The 18,040-nt window shown below is 40.3% G+C and overlaps 1 protein-coding gene across 3 annotated transcripts in view; it reads left to right on the top strand.

The window, feature by feature from the left end:
* The window catches only part of ZNF410 (zinc finger protein 410), a 51,582-nt gene extending 33,774 nt beyond the window's left edge, over positions 1–17,808 (top strand). Inside the window, exons 6-12 of one of the 3 annotated variants that reach the window (XM_029952949.1) lie at positions 1,747–1,897; positions 2,495–2,676; positions 6,551–6,640; positions 9,971–10,096; positions 10,757–10,897; positions 12,330–12,457; positions 17,038–17,808. In XM_029952949.1, coding sequence (XP_029808809.1) covers positions 1,747–1,897; positions 2,495–2,676; positions 6,551–6,640; positions 9,971–10,096; positions 10,757–10,897; positions 12,330–12,457; positions 17,038–17,076 — 857 coding nt within the window. In that variant the 3' untranslated portion in view covers positions 17,077–17,808. Of the gene's footprint in view, positions 1–1,746; positions 1,898–2,494; positions 2,677–6,550; positions 6,641–9,970; positions 10,097–10,651; positions 10,898–12,329; positions 12,458–17,037 lie in introns of all 3 variants that reach the window. The other 2 variants (XM_029952948.1, XM_029952947.1) reach the window with 2 other exon arrangements.
* The last annotated feature ends 232 nt before the right edge of the window (positions 17,809–18,040 follow it).

Raw genomic sequence — 18,040 nt, 5'->3', positions numbered from 1 at the left:
AGTGGCAAAGTTGAGTAGTTGTAACAGAGACCATATGTTCCTCAAAGCGGAAATATTTACTATCTGGGCCTTTACAGAAAAAATTTACTGAGCCCTGCTGTATATGGCACTGTCTCTGGAAGTGTTATCCTAAATGCAAAGGCCTTTCTCACATGTCAGTGTTATCTGACATGCTCAGTATGAGATGTTGAATTTCTTTATTCTTTTTTTGGTGGGGGAACAATTTCATCAGAGGATCTCTATCCAAAACTAAAATAAATAGGTATATAAATAAATACATAAATAAATATCCAAAACTATCATTGGCTGAGGTCCTTTTAAGCTTATCCTTCTTCTGCAAACAGTGCTTTAGTATTTTTAAGGGAGTGGTTTTATGAAGACTCAAATACAAGGCAACTCACTATTTTCTGAGCAATTTTTAAATTGCATGATTATATCAGTATTCTCATTGTATCTACAACATGAATGCACAGAGCCTCACATATCACTGGTTTAAATTTCTATATTGGCATGGGATTTCTACAGACCTTTCATTAGACATTAATATCTGGAGCTCTGGATTGGTGGGAAATTTCCTATTGCAGGAAATTTCAAAATTTACCTATGTACAGGTACTTCTCAATTAAATTTTAAAAAACTATGTGGGGCAGTATTAAGAAAGAAAAAGTTAATATTAAGAAGCAGAAGGCATCTTCCTTTGAAGTGTACAGCAACGGAATGTTGGACAGGAAGAGAATAAGATTAACAGGCGGACGGAAACTTTGATCAGTTGTCAGGTTCCAGGAAATGTGATGGGTACAATATTTCTTATCCCTATTCTTGGCATTTGAGAGGGAAATTTGGAAATATAAATCTTATTCCTGAGGTATATATAGTAGAAAAATAAACTCCATATGCTTAAGTGGTTGGGAGTACTTTTCTCTGTTGATGTCCAACTATATCTTGAAGAAAATGAAAGAAAAGGAGTACCACCTGTTAATCTGGGATTTATATAAAGTTTTAATTAACTGATTTCCTTTAAATTAGGGGAGGTACTGCCTATGCAGTGCCCTACGCACTCCTTTTCTCTCCTTTTATTTTATTGAACAAAAAACTTCAGTAGATGTTATCTCTAGCTTTTTAAAATGTGGTTAGAAATTTTAAAATCAGCTGAGTTTTTGCATTCTTAAAGATTTTATAACTAAAGAGGGGTAGCATAGGAAATTCGAAGGTTATTCTTATTCTCTAAAATGATAGAAACAGCCAAATTGACCTCAGAAGATAGAAATCTAAGAATGATCATTTACAAAAGAAATCACAACCTGAAGTTCACAACTAAGCCAGAATGGCTGCTCCTCCTAAAATAAACACAAGTTTATACCTAGTAATACCTAGAACTTGAAGTCGTCTTTAGCAGCCCACTCCGGGAGAATCTGCTTCTCTGCCAATTTGTGTAATGCAAAATAGGTTTAATTCTCCTATTTTGATGTAAAACTATGTGGACATTTCTTAGATTTGCCAGAGATGCCTAGACTTGTGAAACAAAGCTTGATGGCTTTTGCTAATTCTCTGGATTAAGGAGATAGGAGGATAGGAACAGGTTGCTCACACGTTCTGTTGTTAAATGGATATATAGAGAGCTGGGGAAGCTGAAGATAGATGCCTACTTGCTGATCATTAGGAGTGAAAGATACGTGCTTTAATGTTTGAACCAAAGTACCTCAGCAGGTTCCTTCTCTAGATTACAAATATGTGACTCTGTTACAGGGGAGAATGTCCACCTTGGTTCTGGAGATGGGCAGCCCAAAGATTCCGGGCCTCTTCCTCAAGTGGAAAAGAAACTCAAGTGTACAGTTGAAGGCTGTGATCGGACATTTGTGTGGCCAGCTCACTTCAAGTACCATCTCAAAACTCATCGGTGAGCATATCTGAGGCTCCATACTTGGAGCTCAAGAACACTGATGCGTCTGGGGGAGCTTGTCCCTCAATTGTCAGAGTAAAGAAAAGCAGAGGCTACAGTTTATTCGTGCTTAAGGTGTCTTTTGTTCTTTAATAGAAAGGTTGCATTCTCAGTTACCTCATTCTTTACAAATATTTAGTGAGCCATTTGGCACCCACATGTGCCAAAACAAAAAAAAAATTTCTTGGGAAACTTAAAAAAATATATGTAAGTGTGGCCCCTACTCTCAAACCTATGAAATCAGTATTCAGCAAGTAAGGTGTAGGCACCTGGCTGGCTTAGTGGGTAGAGCATGCAGCTCTTGATCTTGGGGTCATAGATTCAATTCCCACAGTGGGCATAAAATTACTTAAAAAAAAAAAAAAGGAAGGCAGGCCTGGGCATCTGTAGTTTTAGCAAACTTCAGATGCTTCTGATATACCTAGGTTTGGGAGGTACTGTCTGCTTTGAGAGACAATAGGAGGTGTGACTTGTCCTTTCTAGCAAAGAACATTTTCAGGTATTGTGGCTTATGTGATTCGTTTTTGTTGGTTTGTTTTTGTTTTGCTTTTGCAGAAATGACCGCTCTTTCATCTGTCCAGCAGAAGGTTGTGGGAAAAGCTTCTATGTGTTGCAGAGGCTGAAGGTGCACATGAGGACTCATAATGGGGAGAAGCCCTTTATGTGCCCCGAGTCGAGCTGTGGTAAACAGTTCACTACAGCTGGAAATCTGAAGAACCACTTGCGCATCCATACAGGTGTGTGCAACCCCACCATTGCTGCAGGCAGTCTACCACTCGGCCCAGAGTTTGCTTGCCTATCCTTCGGAAAGGCTCTGAGGTAGAAATAGAAATGAACATCTAGAGTTGTTGCTAGAACTCTAAAAGTGGGTGGAATTTCTTTTTTTCTCATGCTTCATGGTACTTTTTAACGCATTCAGTCACATTTATTGACTTTTCACCTGTGTGTGAGGAATGGGCAATGTTAATTTCTGCCTCTAAGAGCCTAAAGTGGGGGAAGGCATGTAAGACCTTCTCTGGTGACAGTGATAGGATGAGACATGGACAAAATCAGTATCGGTAAATTTCTTCAAAGGTTACTTTGTTGTAATTTTGGTCAGTAATATTTATTGAATTATACAAACATACAGAGCCTCTTCTAGCCACCAAATGGGGTAGGGTGGGGGAAATACAAAAGTTAATTTTAATCCTTGGCTTTGAGGAGTTTGCTTTCTTGTTAAAGCTTCACAGCATGAGAAGCAGAATAGAAACGGGACTTGATCTGGGTCAAACGGCATGTTAATACCAAAGGAGCACAATAAAAATACACCGACTCTCATTCTAAGAGTTTAAGGGTGACTTTGGCCTAAAATGTGCTAAGTCTCTTGTCAGAGCTTAACTGCTGAACCAAGATTGATCTCTTAAGATGTGTAACTAATAACTATTCTTCCCCACTCTCTTGCCACTTTCTTGTGTCTCTTCTTTATCCTTGCATTGCTAAAACAACAGCAGGTACAAGTAAAGAACATTAAAAAGTGAAACTTGTTCCAGGTATGTCCCTATGACATACTCCTGCTAGAGTGCCGTTACCACTGGATAGGTTTTAGGGCAGAATAGCTCTGTTCTCAGCTTTCTTGAGAGAATAAACTATACTTGCTCCAAGAAGCAGTTTGAATAAAAGAACAAGAAAAACATCCAGCTGAATAGCTAAGGGAAGTAGAGTTCACTGTACCTTATTGTTGAATTCATTAACCCCTTCATCCTTGTGCTGCTCCTCATCTTGGTAGATTTGATAAAACTGAACATCTTAAAATGCTTCCTTTTACTTCAGAGTAAGACCTTATTTTCTCTCTTCATTCTAGCTCTTTCTAGCTCTCCCTTGTTAATCTCCTAATTGTTCATGATTTTCAGAACTTCATGTTTCTCCCATTTCGCTCAGTGTTCTCTCATTGCAGCCTCAGGGTTCAGTGTGATCATTTCTCCCTGGATCCCTCGTAGATCTGAGTTGCCATAATTAATATAATAATAAAAGTTAGCATTTATCGACACAATTTAATATGGGTGAAGCACATATACATTATCCCATTTAATCCTTAAGGATACTTTATGCATTAGATACTGTATTTATTGACAAAGAAACAGGAGATTAGAGAGTGAAATAACTTGCCCAACATTACATAGCTAGGAAAAGGCAGAATTGAGTTTTGAATTCTGATCTGACTCCAGAGCTCTTACAAGGACTTGGATTTCAAATGCTGACAACTCAAGTTATCTCAGATGTCAAAACTGAACCACAGATCTTTATTAGTAGTAACAACAGTAATTAAAGCTACCAATTTCAGTGGCTTACCATGAGGGCTGACTGTGTGCACAGACCACTCGCTGGAAAGTCACAAACATTAAACTGTGGTCTGAAAGAACAGTGTGAGCTAGAGCAGTGCTGCCCCCACCTTCCAGGCCCAGCTCCCCTGTTGTCACCGTGTCCGCTTTACTTGCCGGATAGGGAAACGCCCTCTTCCTGGATTTCTCCTTTACTCTCACACTGCTGCCACACTGACACTTCTGACACCAGATATATGAGGATTTTTCCCCACACCAAAAAATTCTCTGCCACACTAGCTGGGTGTCCGACGATTTAACTTAATTCTAACACTGTCTACCTGGTAGATAGCATCCGACCCCACAAATCAAGGGCTCAGTCCCACAAGACTGTGTGTAAACTGCTTCAGATGGCAGCTGCAAGTAGGTTCCCAGGTTGCTCACACCCACTATCTGACTCGGCTACAAATCATACGTTCCTATGATCCTCCTTTGGATTCAGTTATTTGTTACAACAGCTCACAGAACTCACAGAAACACTTATTTACGTCTCCTAGTTTATTGTATAATAAAGGATATGCTATGGGATACAGAAGAGTAGCCAGACAAAGAGATATATAGGGCAAGGTCTGGAAGAGTCTGAAGCATAGGAATTTCTGTCCCCATGGAGTTGGAGTGTGCTGCCATCCTGGTGTGTAGTTGTGTTCACCAACCACAAAGCTTCCGGACCCTGTACTTCAGGGATTCTTATAGAGGCTTCTCCATGTGGGCATTATCAGTTATTAGTTTCCATGTCCAGCCTTTCTTCCCTCTCTGGAGAATGGGGTACGGGGTGAAAATCCCAAGCTTCTAATCATGGCTTGGTCTTTCTGGTGAGCAGCCTTCACGTAGGAGCCCAGCAAGAGTCACTCACTAGGAGAACAGACATTACTATCACCTAGGAAATTCCAAGGGATTTAGGAACTCTGTCAGGAACCAGAGGCAGAGACCAATAGCCATATTTCTTACTGCTTTCCACTTGCTATTTTCTGAACTTGTCCTGGGCACTCAGTTTCAAGACTGTTCTCACACTGTTCTTTGTGCCCCAAATTCCCTTCCTTCCTTGTCATCTTTTAAGATCAGCTTAAATTCAGCTTCTAAAAACAAATTACCACAATTAGAACTCCTCCCTTTTCTAAATACTCCAAGTACTTTTTTGTACAGGAATTTATATTAAAGTTATTTGTGAATACATTTATCTTACACTAGTCTGTGACCTTCAGATAGGAACTGCATCTCTGATTTTTTTTTCACTTTTTATTTTGAAATAATCATAGACTCATGAATAGTTGTGAAAATAGTACAAAGAGGGGTGCCTGGGTGGCTCAGTCACTTAAGCGTCCAACTTCAGCTCAGGTCATGATCTCATGGTTTGTGGGTTCAAACCCTGTGTCAGGCTGTGTGCTGACAGCTCAGAGCCTGGAAGTCTGCGTCAGATTCTGTGTGTGTTTCTCTCTCTCTGCCCTTCCCCCGCTTAAGCTCTGTCTCTCTCAAAAATAAACATTTAAAAAAATTAAAAAAAAAATAGTAATCAGAGTTCTGTTGTGTGCTTCATGCAGCTTCCCCAAAACGTGACATCTTATGTAGCCAGAGTACAATAACAAAACAAGGAAGTTAGTAGTAGTTTCAACCTACAGACTTTAGTTTTTACCATGCATCTTTGATTTTTAAAATATCAAAGTAATACTATAGACAATGAAATTTACATAAAAGCACAGAGAAGAAAGTAAATCATCTATAGTACCACTGTCAGGATACAACTGCTTTTAGCATATTGTTACAGGTTTTTCTTTGTACCTCTGAATGAACACCTGTTTTTGTTTGCTTTATAGAATAGGACTGTGTATTACCTATTTTGTAACCTGTAAAAATCTGCACTTTTTAATGGATTTATAAACAGAATCATAAAGAGAATTGATAGAAGGTAAAAATCTGACAGCATATATGGTGTTGATCTTGATACCCTCAAAAGGGATGGGATTACTGAAGAAGGTATGTTATTGTAGCTGCCGTCAGCCCTTAAGCCAGATGGGAGAAGGAAGTATGATGCTCAGAGGTGACCACTCTAAAGAAGAGGGTAGCACTGTCTGGTCGTCTGTCTCATAGGAGATCATTGAGAGAAGACATTTGATGAATGATCTAATTGAAATTATATAGCACAAATTCAAGAAATCAGAGCATGTCATTGGAAACAAAATAAGAGTCATGGGAAAAGAAAGTAATAGATAGTCAATTCATCAGAAGACTGAGTCTTTAACTCATTTTCTGTCTCTAGGAGAGAAGCCTTTCCTTTGTGAAGCCCAAGGATGTGGCCGTTCCTTTGCTGAGTATTCTAGCCTCCGAAAACATTTGGTGGTTCACTCAGGTACTCGAACTCTGGCCATTCATAGATTTCAGGGAAGGTGGAGAACCAAAAGTATAAATGCATGGGAGGGAGATGGTATAAAGAAATCTAGAGGGGTGCCTGGGTTGCTCAGTCAGTTAAGCTCTGACTCTTGATTTCAGCTCAGGTCATGGTCTCATGGTTTGTGAGAGCGAGCCCTGCTTCAGGCTTATGTGCTGACCATGTGGAGCCTGCTTGTGATTCTCCCTCTTTCTCTTTGTGGCCCTCCCCTGCTCCCACGTGCACACATGTGTGTGGTCACTCTCACAATAAATAAATAAATATACTTGGGGCACCTGGGTGGGATAGTCGGTTGAGCGTCTGACTTCGGCTCAGGTCATGATCTCGTGGTTCGTGGGTTCAGACCCTGCATCGGGCTCTGTGCTCACAGCTAGCTCAGAGCCTGGAGCCTGTCTTCAGATTCTGTGTCTCCCTCTCTTTCTGACTCTCCCCTGCTCATACTGTCTCTCTCTCTCTCAAAAATAAATAAAACATTAAAAAAATTTTTTTGAAGTAAATAAATAAAAAAAATCTAGAAAGAAACAAACTGTTCAACATAAAGGTGATGACAGAATTAGAAATTAAGGCTTTTAATAATTGCATTCAAAGGGTTGTATAATCAAAGGGGGTGGAAATCTAATTCTTATTTTCAGCTTAGCCATTGACTGAATTGCTTTCTAATCCAGAACTTTACTGAAGAGATTTATTTGCAAATGTATTTGGCACTGTGCTGGGTGCTTTTTAATTTCCATCAGGTATGGACCATGGAGATCATTCAGAGCAGAGACTTGCCAAGGAGGAAGTGAACTCAAAGTGGAGAGAGATTCTAGAAAAGAATCAAGTAATTATTCAAATCACTAGCCATAAGAAGTATAGGGAAGCCAGAAGGGGAGTGGAGAGAAGGAACTGGAAGTTGTTTACGTACGATGAGGACAGCAAAGCAGTTCAGTGGGAGTGAGGGGGTTGAAGAGGTGTAATCAGTCAGGGACATGAATTTCAGAGCCGAGCTTGTAGGGATGGAGCAGTTTTTTATATGATGACAGTTCTAAGCAGAGGTGGCAAACTGATAACCTGTGGCTTCGATGTAGACTTCCACATATATTTTGCTTGGCTTACAGAGTGTTTTTATTTTATTTTACTTAATTGTATTATATAAAATTATATCAGGCATACATAAGAGTAAATAAAGACGTTTTCTTATGTAACAATAATGATATTATCATACTTTTTAGGATTAACAATTTCTTAGTTTTATCTCACACCCAGTCCATGCTTTGTTTTTTTTCACTTTCCTCAAAAATGTCTTTTAAAGTGGGTTTAAATCAGGATCCAACAGAGTTTAATTATTGTACTGAGCAAGTCTTCTTTAAATCTGTCTGTACTCACTTTTTTTTCCTTTCATGCCATTAGACTTACTGCATAATGGAGTTGGTTGGGTTTTATAGAATGTCCCATATTCTGGATTTATTGGTTTGCTTCCTTTTTTGGTCATTTAACATGTTCCCCTAGATTTCCTATAAAAAGGAAGTAAGCCCTAAAAGCCTCAAAAGTTCAAAGATTTAGCATGAATGTGTTCTAGATGGTTGTATATGTAATTTCTCTGGCAGCCTTTTGCCTTATGGTTTCATCTCTGAATGATGCTTGAATTGGTTATTTCATTAGATTATAAAATGGTAGGTTTCTAATTCTAGCATTCTGTTCACATCAGTTTGAATTCTTTGTATAAAAGGTCTTTTCTCCGGGGCCCCTAGGTGGCTCAGTTGGTTGAGTGTCCGACTTCAGCTCAGGTCACGATCTCATGGTTCTTGGGTTTGAGTCCCGTGTTGGGCTCTGTGCGGACAGCTAGCTCAAAGCCTGGAGGCTGTCTTCAGGTACTGTGTCTCCCTCTCTCTGACCCACCCCTGCTCATGCTGTCTCTGTCTCTCTCATAAATAAAACATTAAAAAAAAGGTCTCTTTTCCATTAGGGCTGTTTGGTAATTTGTATAGGAAATAAGAATAAATGTGTTACCTTTTTCTTTTAATTTCATTTATGAGTTTTCTAAATAAGAATTGTTGGGGCGCCTGGGTGGCTCAGCGATAAAGCATCTGACTTTGGCTCAGGTCATGATCTCACAGTTTGTGAGTCCAAGCCCCACATCAGGTTCTCTGCTGTTTGTCATGGAGCCTGCTTCAGATCCTCTGTTCTCCCCACCCCTTCTCTGCTCTCTCTCTCTCTAAATAAAAAATAAACTTAAAAAAATAAAAAAGAAATTATTGCTCTTGTTTCTTCTAATAGTGTCAGATAACTGCCTTTCTTATTCATTAGTATTAGTTTAAATTCATGGGTTTCTGTATAGTCACTGTATGTCAGTCCATTTTAGTTCTTTTTTAACAGCTTTTTTTTAAAGACTTTATTTCTTTCTTAAGTAATTTCTACACCCATCGTGGGTCTTGAACACCTAATCCTGAGATCAAGAGTTGCATGCATGCTCCACTGAGCCAGCCAGGTACCCCATCAACTGCTTTTTGATGTATAATGCCTATACCCTAAAATTCATCCATTGTAAGCATACAAATCAGTGATTTTTAGAAAATATATGGAATTATACAATCATCACCACAATCCAGTTTTAGAACACTTTGTCGTACCAGAAAGTTCCTTTTGGTCCCCTGGGTGTCAGTTCTTGTTTCCACCCCAGCATCCAGGCAACCACTGGTTAGCTTTCTGTCCCTGTAAATTTGCCATTTCTGGAAGTTTTCTGGCCATTTCACTTACTTTTGCCTCAGGCTGGTCCCCAGTAGGCATGTGTTTCTGACCCCAGCTCTAAGTGTGGTTGTCTGAGTAGGTGGAAGGCAGACTGAGAGTTTTGGACTCAGGACGTGTGGACGAGCCGTCGGTGTAAACACTGTGAGAGTGGTGGCCGGAAGTGGGATAAGGGGGTATTATGAATGCAGGGTTGAGATCCTTGAGGATGGTGCATGTTCTGGAGGTCCATGGAAGACTATCTGGAGAGGGAAGGAAGTATTCTACATGGCCGCTGTGACTTGACACCAGAGGTTGTGAAGGCAGCAGTGCAGGGGGTCTCTAGGATAGGGCTGGGAGCAGTGAGCGTGCCAAGCTGTCCTGGTGAATTCTTCCTGCCTTCTCTGATATACTGAAAGTTTGGAGGCGGGGGGCCTCCGAGGCTGGGTGGAGAATGGGAAAAGGAAAAGCGTCTTATGTTTAGTTTAACATTCTCTGGGCTTCTCTATCCACATCTTGAGTCCATTCTCTTTCTATCAGAAATGTACGCTGTCTGGCTACAGTGTCTTAACCTGGTCTCTGTTTCAGGAGAGAAGCCCCATCAGTGTCAAGTCTGTGGGAAGACCTTCTCTCAGAGTGGGAGTAGGAATGTGCACATGAGAAAGCATCATTTGCAGCTAGGAGCCGCTGGGAGTCAAGAGCAGGAGCAAACTGGTGAGAAGAGAGGGTGTAGTGGAGGGCTATATTTTCTGGGGTCAAAAACCCAAAAACTGGCTTGTTTATTTGGAAATTTTCAGACTCTACGTTTGGGCGAAAGACCTGGTCTCACTGGATGGACTAGTGATTACTTGTCCACCCTTCATTCCCAAACAAAACAAAACAATACAACATGATAAATGAGATTATTTGGGAATAAGATCCCAGAATCTATAGTTTTTAAGTTTCCCTAGTGAGTTATATGGTAACTAGTGCTGATTCATGAACCAGCATTTGAGTATTGCTGTGATAAGGATTTCTATAACACAAGGTTTTAGACATTTTTTATTTATCAGTCATGGTTCCCTTTTTACCCTAACTTAAATTTGATAACTCATTTTTATTATTTTTTCCATGTTTTTTAATTAGTTGTTTCATTCCAAATACTCCTTTCCAAGGATGCATCCATCCCATTTCGCATATTAATTCTCCACATGCTGATCACAGGCAAGGATATTTATCTATGAGGCTCCACCCTTCCCTTCTAAGTTTATTTTTGCTCCCCCAAAATAGGTAGCATCCAAGATTCCACTTCTGAAAGAAAAGGTCCAGGAAGGGAAATGGGGACCAGGCACAGCCTGACCGCTGCATCTCTCTCACATCCTGTTCTCTGTGCAGCTGAGCCACTGATGGGCAGTAGTTTGCTTGAAGAGGCTTCAGTAACCAGTAAAAACCTGGTGCCTATGAATCCCCAGCCCAGCCTTGGTGGAGAGTCCTTGAACCTACCAAATACCAATTCTATCCTAGGAGTTGATGATGGTAAGACTTTCAACTCTTCTTTATTTGGGGAAAATGGACTGTAACTAGAGACTAAGGAATGGGGTGTGTCCAAAATGGAGGTTTTAATTAATTTCGTTTCTTGTGAATAGCTGTGGAATGATTGAGTAGCATGTGTATTCTTTGTCTCTGGGATGGATAAGTGAATCTGTTAAAAAATTTTATTTTTTGTTGAACAGATGATGTAACAAAAGAATAACAAAAATTTTAAGAAGAAAATTATCCAGAATCCTAGCATCCTAGCCCAACTATTTCTATCTTTCCTATTGCAGTTTTGGAAGAACTTAACTTTTAAAACATTTAAACAGAACATAACCAGGTTTTACAGAGGAGATATAAAGCAATTTCTCCATACCTTCAAAAGCCATATCTTCTGGAGAAAAGAAAGGGCTCTCTAGGAAACAGTTGCTCCTCTCTGGTATAGAAATTTCACCCAAGTTACACAGGCCAGGCCCTCTTCTCTGAAAAACTTAACAGGTGAGGTCAGCATGCATTTATTCAGTGCCTACTGTGTGCCTGGCACCATGGGAAAGATAAAAGTAGAAAGCAGGGACTTTAAAATGTAGTTGAGAAGTCAAAACTTACATATGGGAGACAACAGTGAACAAAAGATAGTATATAAGCAAATGTTAAATTGCACGGTACACTCTGGAAGAGCAGTATATATTGAAAGCTCCCTAGGAGACACTTTTAATTTATTAGAGGGCTAAGTAGTTTATGTACAAACTGTTTCCAGAAGGTGTTTATGGTGATCTCACTGATACAGTCCGAGATCCTGTGATTTAGTTACTCATATCCCACTCAGTTTTGTGTATAGGTGACCACGTTTGTGTAACTTCTGTGTAGAGTCTTCATGGGCCAGCATGTGCCACCACAGCAAGCCTCCTCGGGTTCGTAGATACTAGTGGATAACCAAAGTGTGAGACACCGAAATGGCATGGAACTACTTTGCCATTCCTAAGGAAGAAAGTCTCAAGGGAGGAAGGGACACTGAGTACAGGAACTTTGAAGCCAGACCTAAGTTCTTGACTTGCTCATATTACACTGTTTCTGTCACAGGTGGCTGCTTTAAGGGTTGGCACTGGTCCCCTGATTTGCCCGCATAAGCAGATTTTGCCGTTTCAGTGCACGGTTAATCCAGTTAACAATTCAAAAGCTGTATTACTCTAAATTGGCATATTGCAAAATGGTCAACTCTTAACATCAAGATTTCTCACCGTCCCTTCTCATCCCCCTTTTGTAATACTTCCTAAATTCACTGGTAATGATTATCCGACAGGAATTAATTTGGAAGAAATACAGGAATATGGGTTTTTCTGGGAACAGTTTTTAGTGTTCTTAATGAGAGGCTTGATAATGCAGGTAGGTATAACTGTGGATTCAGTTTTCATTGAAATGTTTTCTGCTGTTTCAGAGGTGCTTACTGAAGGATCCCCACGTCCCCTGTCTTCAGTGCCTGATGTGACACATCACTTGGTGACCATGCAGTCAGGGAGGCAGTCATATGAGGTTTCTGTCTTAACTGCCGTAAATCCACAGGAGGTAAATCTATCTCTTGCCTTTACTTTATTTCTGTAGAGACTAATATGGACAGTGGTTGGAGGTCTAGTTTAGAAGATCTGAAAATTACTCCAGTTTCCCTTTCCTGGAAACTTTGTCTGGAAGATCTTCCTTTAAGCTAAGCATGAGACCAGCTTTGAAAGAACTTGATTGGTAGGGTCTCCTGGATTGGGAGATTGGTCACTCATGGCTGCGTCTCTCAGCTTTAATTTCCTTTATATACATACCTCACCGAATGATATCTCCTCCTACTGTTCTCTGCCTATGACATAAGGATGCTGCTTTTGTTTTATAAGGAAAATAATATCCTGGGACAAAGTGGTCCTTGAGCAAAAAAAAAAAAAAAAGTAGCAACAAATATTATCAACAAAATTATTGAAAGTAATCATTGTTTATTTTGTTAGGTTCATATGTCTGGGAGACACCAGGCTGAATGGTGCTTGTGGAATGAGAATCCCCATCTAAAGCAGGGAAAGGTTTTAGGCTGATTCTAAGCATTCCCATCTCTATGGTCTTGACTCTAACCCAGAAAACAGAATTAAAACTTGTCAGGCTTGTAGAATCTCAGGATCTTAGAATCCTAAGATCTTAGAACCTTAGAATCTTAGGTCTTTTGTCTTGGGAGTAGATGACTTCATCATGAGTTCATTTCATGTGTATAAACTGATACCACAGCTGTTGGAGTATTCAGTGACTGCATCCTATATTGAATATTCTTGATTAGTCTATAAGGCCGGATCACAGGCCTTTGGACATGCATGTTAATGTTTTTGCCAGGACCTTTCCTTGTATTCATCATTGTGACCCAGTGTCTGAGTCTTGTTTGTATAATATTGAAAGTTTTTTTGCTATTGGTGTCGTTGGTTTTTCCTAATTCACTTTCTCCTGGCTACTGCTATGGAGTAGCCTGTGAAGACTTCCTTTGTTACTTCCCCTCTTCATTTATGTGTTTTTAAATTTTTATTATGGATGTTTTCAAAAAGTATAGTGAGAGTATAGTACTCATGTACCTATCACCCAACCTCAATAGTTAACTTTCTATCATTCTTATTTTATCTCTTCCTACCTATATTTTGTTGTTGCTGTTCTGTTTGTGCTGGAGTATTTAAAATTTTTTTAAACATTTATTTAATTATTTTTGAGAGAGCACTAGTGGGGGAGGGTCAGAGAGGGGGGGAAACAAAGAATCCCAAGCAGGCTCCAGGCTCTTTCTGAGCTGTCAGCGCAGAGCCCAATGTGGGGCTCAGACCCATGAGCCATGAGATCATGACTTGAACCAAACTTGGATGCCTAACTAGCCACCGAGGTGCCCCAGTGCTAGAGTATTTATTGATTTATTTATTTTAATTTCTTTATGTTTATTTTTGAGAAAGAGCATGAGCTGGGGGGGGGGGGGGGGGAGACACACACACACAGAATCTGAACCAGGCTCCAGGCTCTAAGCTGACAGCACAGAGCCTGATGCAGGGCTCGAACTCACAAACTTGAGATCACGACCTGAGCCAGTCAGACACTTAACTGAGTGAGCCACCCAGGTGCCTTGTGCTGGAGTATTTAAAAGCAAATCACAGACATACCGTGTCATTTGTAGATATTTCAGTATATACCTCTAACAGATAAGTTTTTTTTCCCATAGCTGTAATATATTTATCATACCCAACAAAATTAACAATTTATTGATATATTTGAATAATAAGTATGTATTCCTTTTTTTCTCATAATGTCTTTTAGGATTCAAACAAGCCCCATTCATTGTATTTGGTTAATAATTCGCTTAATTTGCTTTATCTCTACTCTCCCCTGCCTTTTTTTTTCCAGAATGGCTATTTAAGGAATTGGGTTATTTGTCCTATAGAATTTCCTGCATTCTGGTTTTGGCTGATTGACTCTTCCTATTGTTTAATATATTTCTCTATCCACAGATTTTCTAAAAACTGGTGGTTAGGAGATTAGATTCATGTTTGGTCTTCCCCCTCCTCGGCGAGAATATTCTACAGGTGGTACTCTTTCTTTCTGTCACAGCTCACCGGAGACAGAGTGAACTCAGTTGTCCTCTTTCTGTCACAGCTCACTGGAGACATAGTGATACCAGGTTGTCCTCTTACTAAGCTTAATGATTGACCAGTGGGTTACGTAAAAGTTTTGGCAAACATCACTGATCATGTCCTAGATCGGTTTTTTTTTTAAGACTTACAAAATGGTGATATCCTAATTCCCTTTTTCTTTCTGCCTTTATTAACTGTAATTCTTCTATCAAAGAAAAACTTTCTCTTATGGACTACTGGATTGCTCTGAATTAGTTCAGAAGAATCACCTCTTTTTTACTTACTAGAAACTCATTCTGACAAGCCAGTCCACAACACTCAGCCTTTTCCTTTTTTATGTTTGAAACCTTGGAGCTTTTCTCTCCTGTATTTTTAAATACCTTTTTTTAATGAATCATTCCAAGTTTCCTCAAATAAATGCCAGATGTATAAAAACTTAGTCAAGGGGCTCCTGGGTGACTTAGCTGGTTGAGTGTTTGACTCTTGATTTTGGCTCAGGTCATGATCCCAGAGTCGTGGGATTGAGCCCTACATTGGGCTCACATTGGGCTCCACACTGAGTGTGGAACCTGCTTAAGATTCTCTCTTCTCCTGCCCCCACCCCTTACCCACGCTGGAGTGCTCTCGCTCTCTGAAATAAAAACAAACAACAACAAAAGAGAACAAAAAATTTAGTTAACAGATGCTACATACCTAATGTGTGCAAGCCCCTCTGCTGGGGACTAGTTATACAGTAGTAAACAAAGTACAGTCTCTGCCGTGTGTAACTGTGCAGACGGTGCCCCTGGAGTTGTGCTATCCAGAGAGCATGGGAAGGGTGACAGATCAATAAACTGGCTATTTTTATTTAGTGTAGTAAGTGCTAGTCTTGGGGGAAGTCAGGGAATAAGTTGTAGAGTTTGGCACCTGAGGGAGGAAGAGCAGTTATCTCTCTGGGTAAGTGGAGGGACTGGAAGAAGGTAAGAGGCATAAAGGCGACTGTGTACAAGGGCAGAAGGTCAGAGGGAGCAGGGCACACGACTATGGAGTCAAAAGGGTTGAGTAGGATGGGATGTGGAATGGAGAGAGGGGCTGGAATGAGATGTGAGAGCAGGAAAGGTAAGCTCGTTTCTCTGTTGAAGGGCCTTAAGGACATGATTTTATCCCAGGGGCAGTGGGGAGCCAAGGCAAGTATCAGGGGCACCTGGCTGACCCAGTTGGTAGAGCATGTCACTGTTGATCTCAGGGTTGTGAGTTCAAGCCCCATGTTGGGCCTGGAGATTACTTAAAAATAAGTAAATAAATGACTCCTACTTAAATAAAAAAACTCTTCTTAAGAAAAGTTATGGTTAAATATATCAAAACTACATCTTATTCAAATGACAAATTTTTATTTGACCTCAGTGTTACCCAGTCTTCTCCAAATCATTGTGCAGGCCCACCTGGGGCCCCAGGGCTTTGGACCCCTGCTGACTGAGGCATCCCATGTGGGGTTCTGTAGTCCCACTGAGCTCACATTCTCGAACTCAGGAACCAGTGTAAATAATTGTCAGCCAGCCTTCAGTATATCAGAACGTCTTCCAAAAAAGGAAAACACAAATTACAAACTCTTCTAGATTTCTCGTCAAGTGCCACTGCTAATCTGAGTGCCAGCATCTGGATCTATACTGAGATTAAAAAGACACCATTCTTACATCCTAACCACACGGCAAATAAAATTTGTGGTTTAAGTTTTTTTAAATTTTCTTTGAATTTTGTTTAAATTTCTTGAAATTCCATATTATTAAATTATACTGTATAAATTACCTTTATCCAAATTGAGATCACCAAGTAAATCTATCTCCAGCTCAAGAATTTATCTGGTTGTATTTTTTCTAAGCCCAGGTTTTATTCTGTGTTCCGTCTGTTATTCCCATCTCATTTTCATGACAAAATGGAACCAAGTTTCATCAATTATCGTATAGAACCACTTTCAATAGAAAATCTTGAGTGTAGTTTAAAAAGTCCGCCACCCTCTTGGAGTCTCAGGCTTTCTCCCTTCATCACAGGAAAGCCATTTTTTAGGCCCTGGGAATCCCTGGGTTCCTTATGAATGGGCTCCAGCTCCCATACAGAACTCACTGGGAGAAGCCTCCTCTTCCTCTTACTTCTGCTCGAGCTTTCAGCCTGTACTTGGACTAACACTGCCTGACAGGAGATTTTTGGTTCCACCATTTCTGATGTATCTGTAAGTGCTACATGTGTCCCTCACTGCCTGTGAGTACATGACTACAAAAACAGTAGTTTGGCCTAGGGACTCAGAATACTTGATTGCATAGTGAAAATGCCAGTGTCATGAAGAGGCCAAAATGCTGTCCGAAGGCCAGTATAGGAAGGAGATCTATCAGTCAGTGTGTATCTCTTGGTTTGGAACTAGATATCCTTGACTTACCCCTGTAGTGCATTCCTTACTACCACTCAGACCTTTTCCGTAGTGTGAATTATTTTTCCTATTATTTGGTTGCAGCCTATTCCAGATTTGGTTTTAATCTTTTACAGTTACTAAACCCAGGAGATTTAACTGAAAGACGGACATGAGCGTGGGTGCCGACTCCTGGAAGAGCAGCCGTGTCTGATTCCAGAGTGCACACGGTGGGAACAGGATGCTTATGGCTCACGTTCTGCCAGAACCAAAATGCATCTGTGAAGGACAGGACCCCACTTTGGCCTCTGTTCATCTTTCCTGGCATAGAAGATGAATGTAGGCGAGCTTCTCTTCAAACTATATCTGATCCAGACAAGGAGGAAAGTGAATGTGGGCTGGGTAACTGCACCTACCTCTCTTCCCACTACAAAATTTTGGGATGGACTTCTCCCAAAAGTGAATGTGATTACGTGTTGGCTGAAATTTCTTCAGTATGACTGTTGAGAAGGGGTTTTCCTTTGAAGAATTTTCATCCCAGACTCAGCTGTCTTTTCACATGGATAAACTAAGTCCTGCCACCAACCGTAAAGCTTCACCAAGAAGTTGAGCTTTCAAGATGCCTTGTTGCTTTGGAGAAGGGGGTGATGTCCATCCTGTTGTGGCATCCTCCCTTGAGCAACCTGAGTAAGAGACTCTCTGCCACTGGGCTGCAAACAAATAAAATTACTTGAATCCCTACTTGGCCCAGGCTGAGGTACTGTCTTATCGTATCCACATCTACTTGGTCACTTTGCTTTCTTTGCTTATGGAATATCCGGTAGCATGTTGAAAGGTTTTTAAATTAAATATCACATGATTCAGAGCTTCAGGTGCTTTCCCTTTAAATAAACAGGACAGCCCAGTAAGTTCTTTGGCTCCTTGTTTTGGACAGAATTTGTTTTCTCAGAGAGGAGAGTAAGAAAATAGTTCAGCAAACCTAGATACTAGTTATGTCTTCATCGGAAAGGACTGTGGCTGAGTCTGGAAAAATGGCAATAATAACCTACTTTTGAATTTTTCCAGAAAGTTAAAAAACAAAACAAAACATGAGAAATGGGCTTCTGTTAAGAGTAGGCCCTCTTGCTATCTACAGCTACT

Source organism: Suricata suricatta, chromosome 9 (assembly GCF_006229205.1).
Source record: "Suricata suricatta isolate VVHF042 chromosome 9, meerkat_22Aug2017_6uvM2_HiC, whole genome shotgun sequence".
NCBI lineage: Eukaryota > Metazoa > Chordata > Mammalia > Carnivora > Herpestidae > Suricata > Suricata suricatta.
This window is presented reverse-complemented; position numbering and strand designations above follow the sequence as displayed.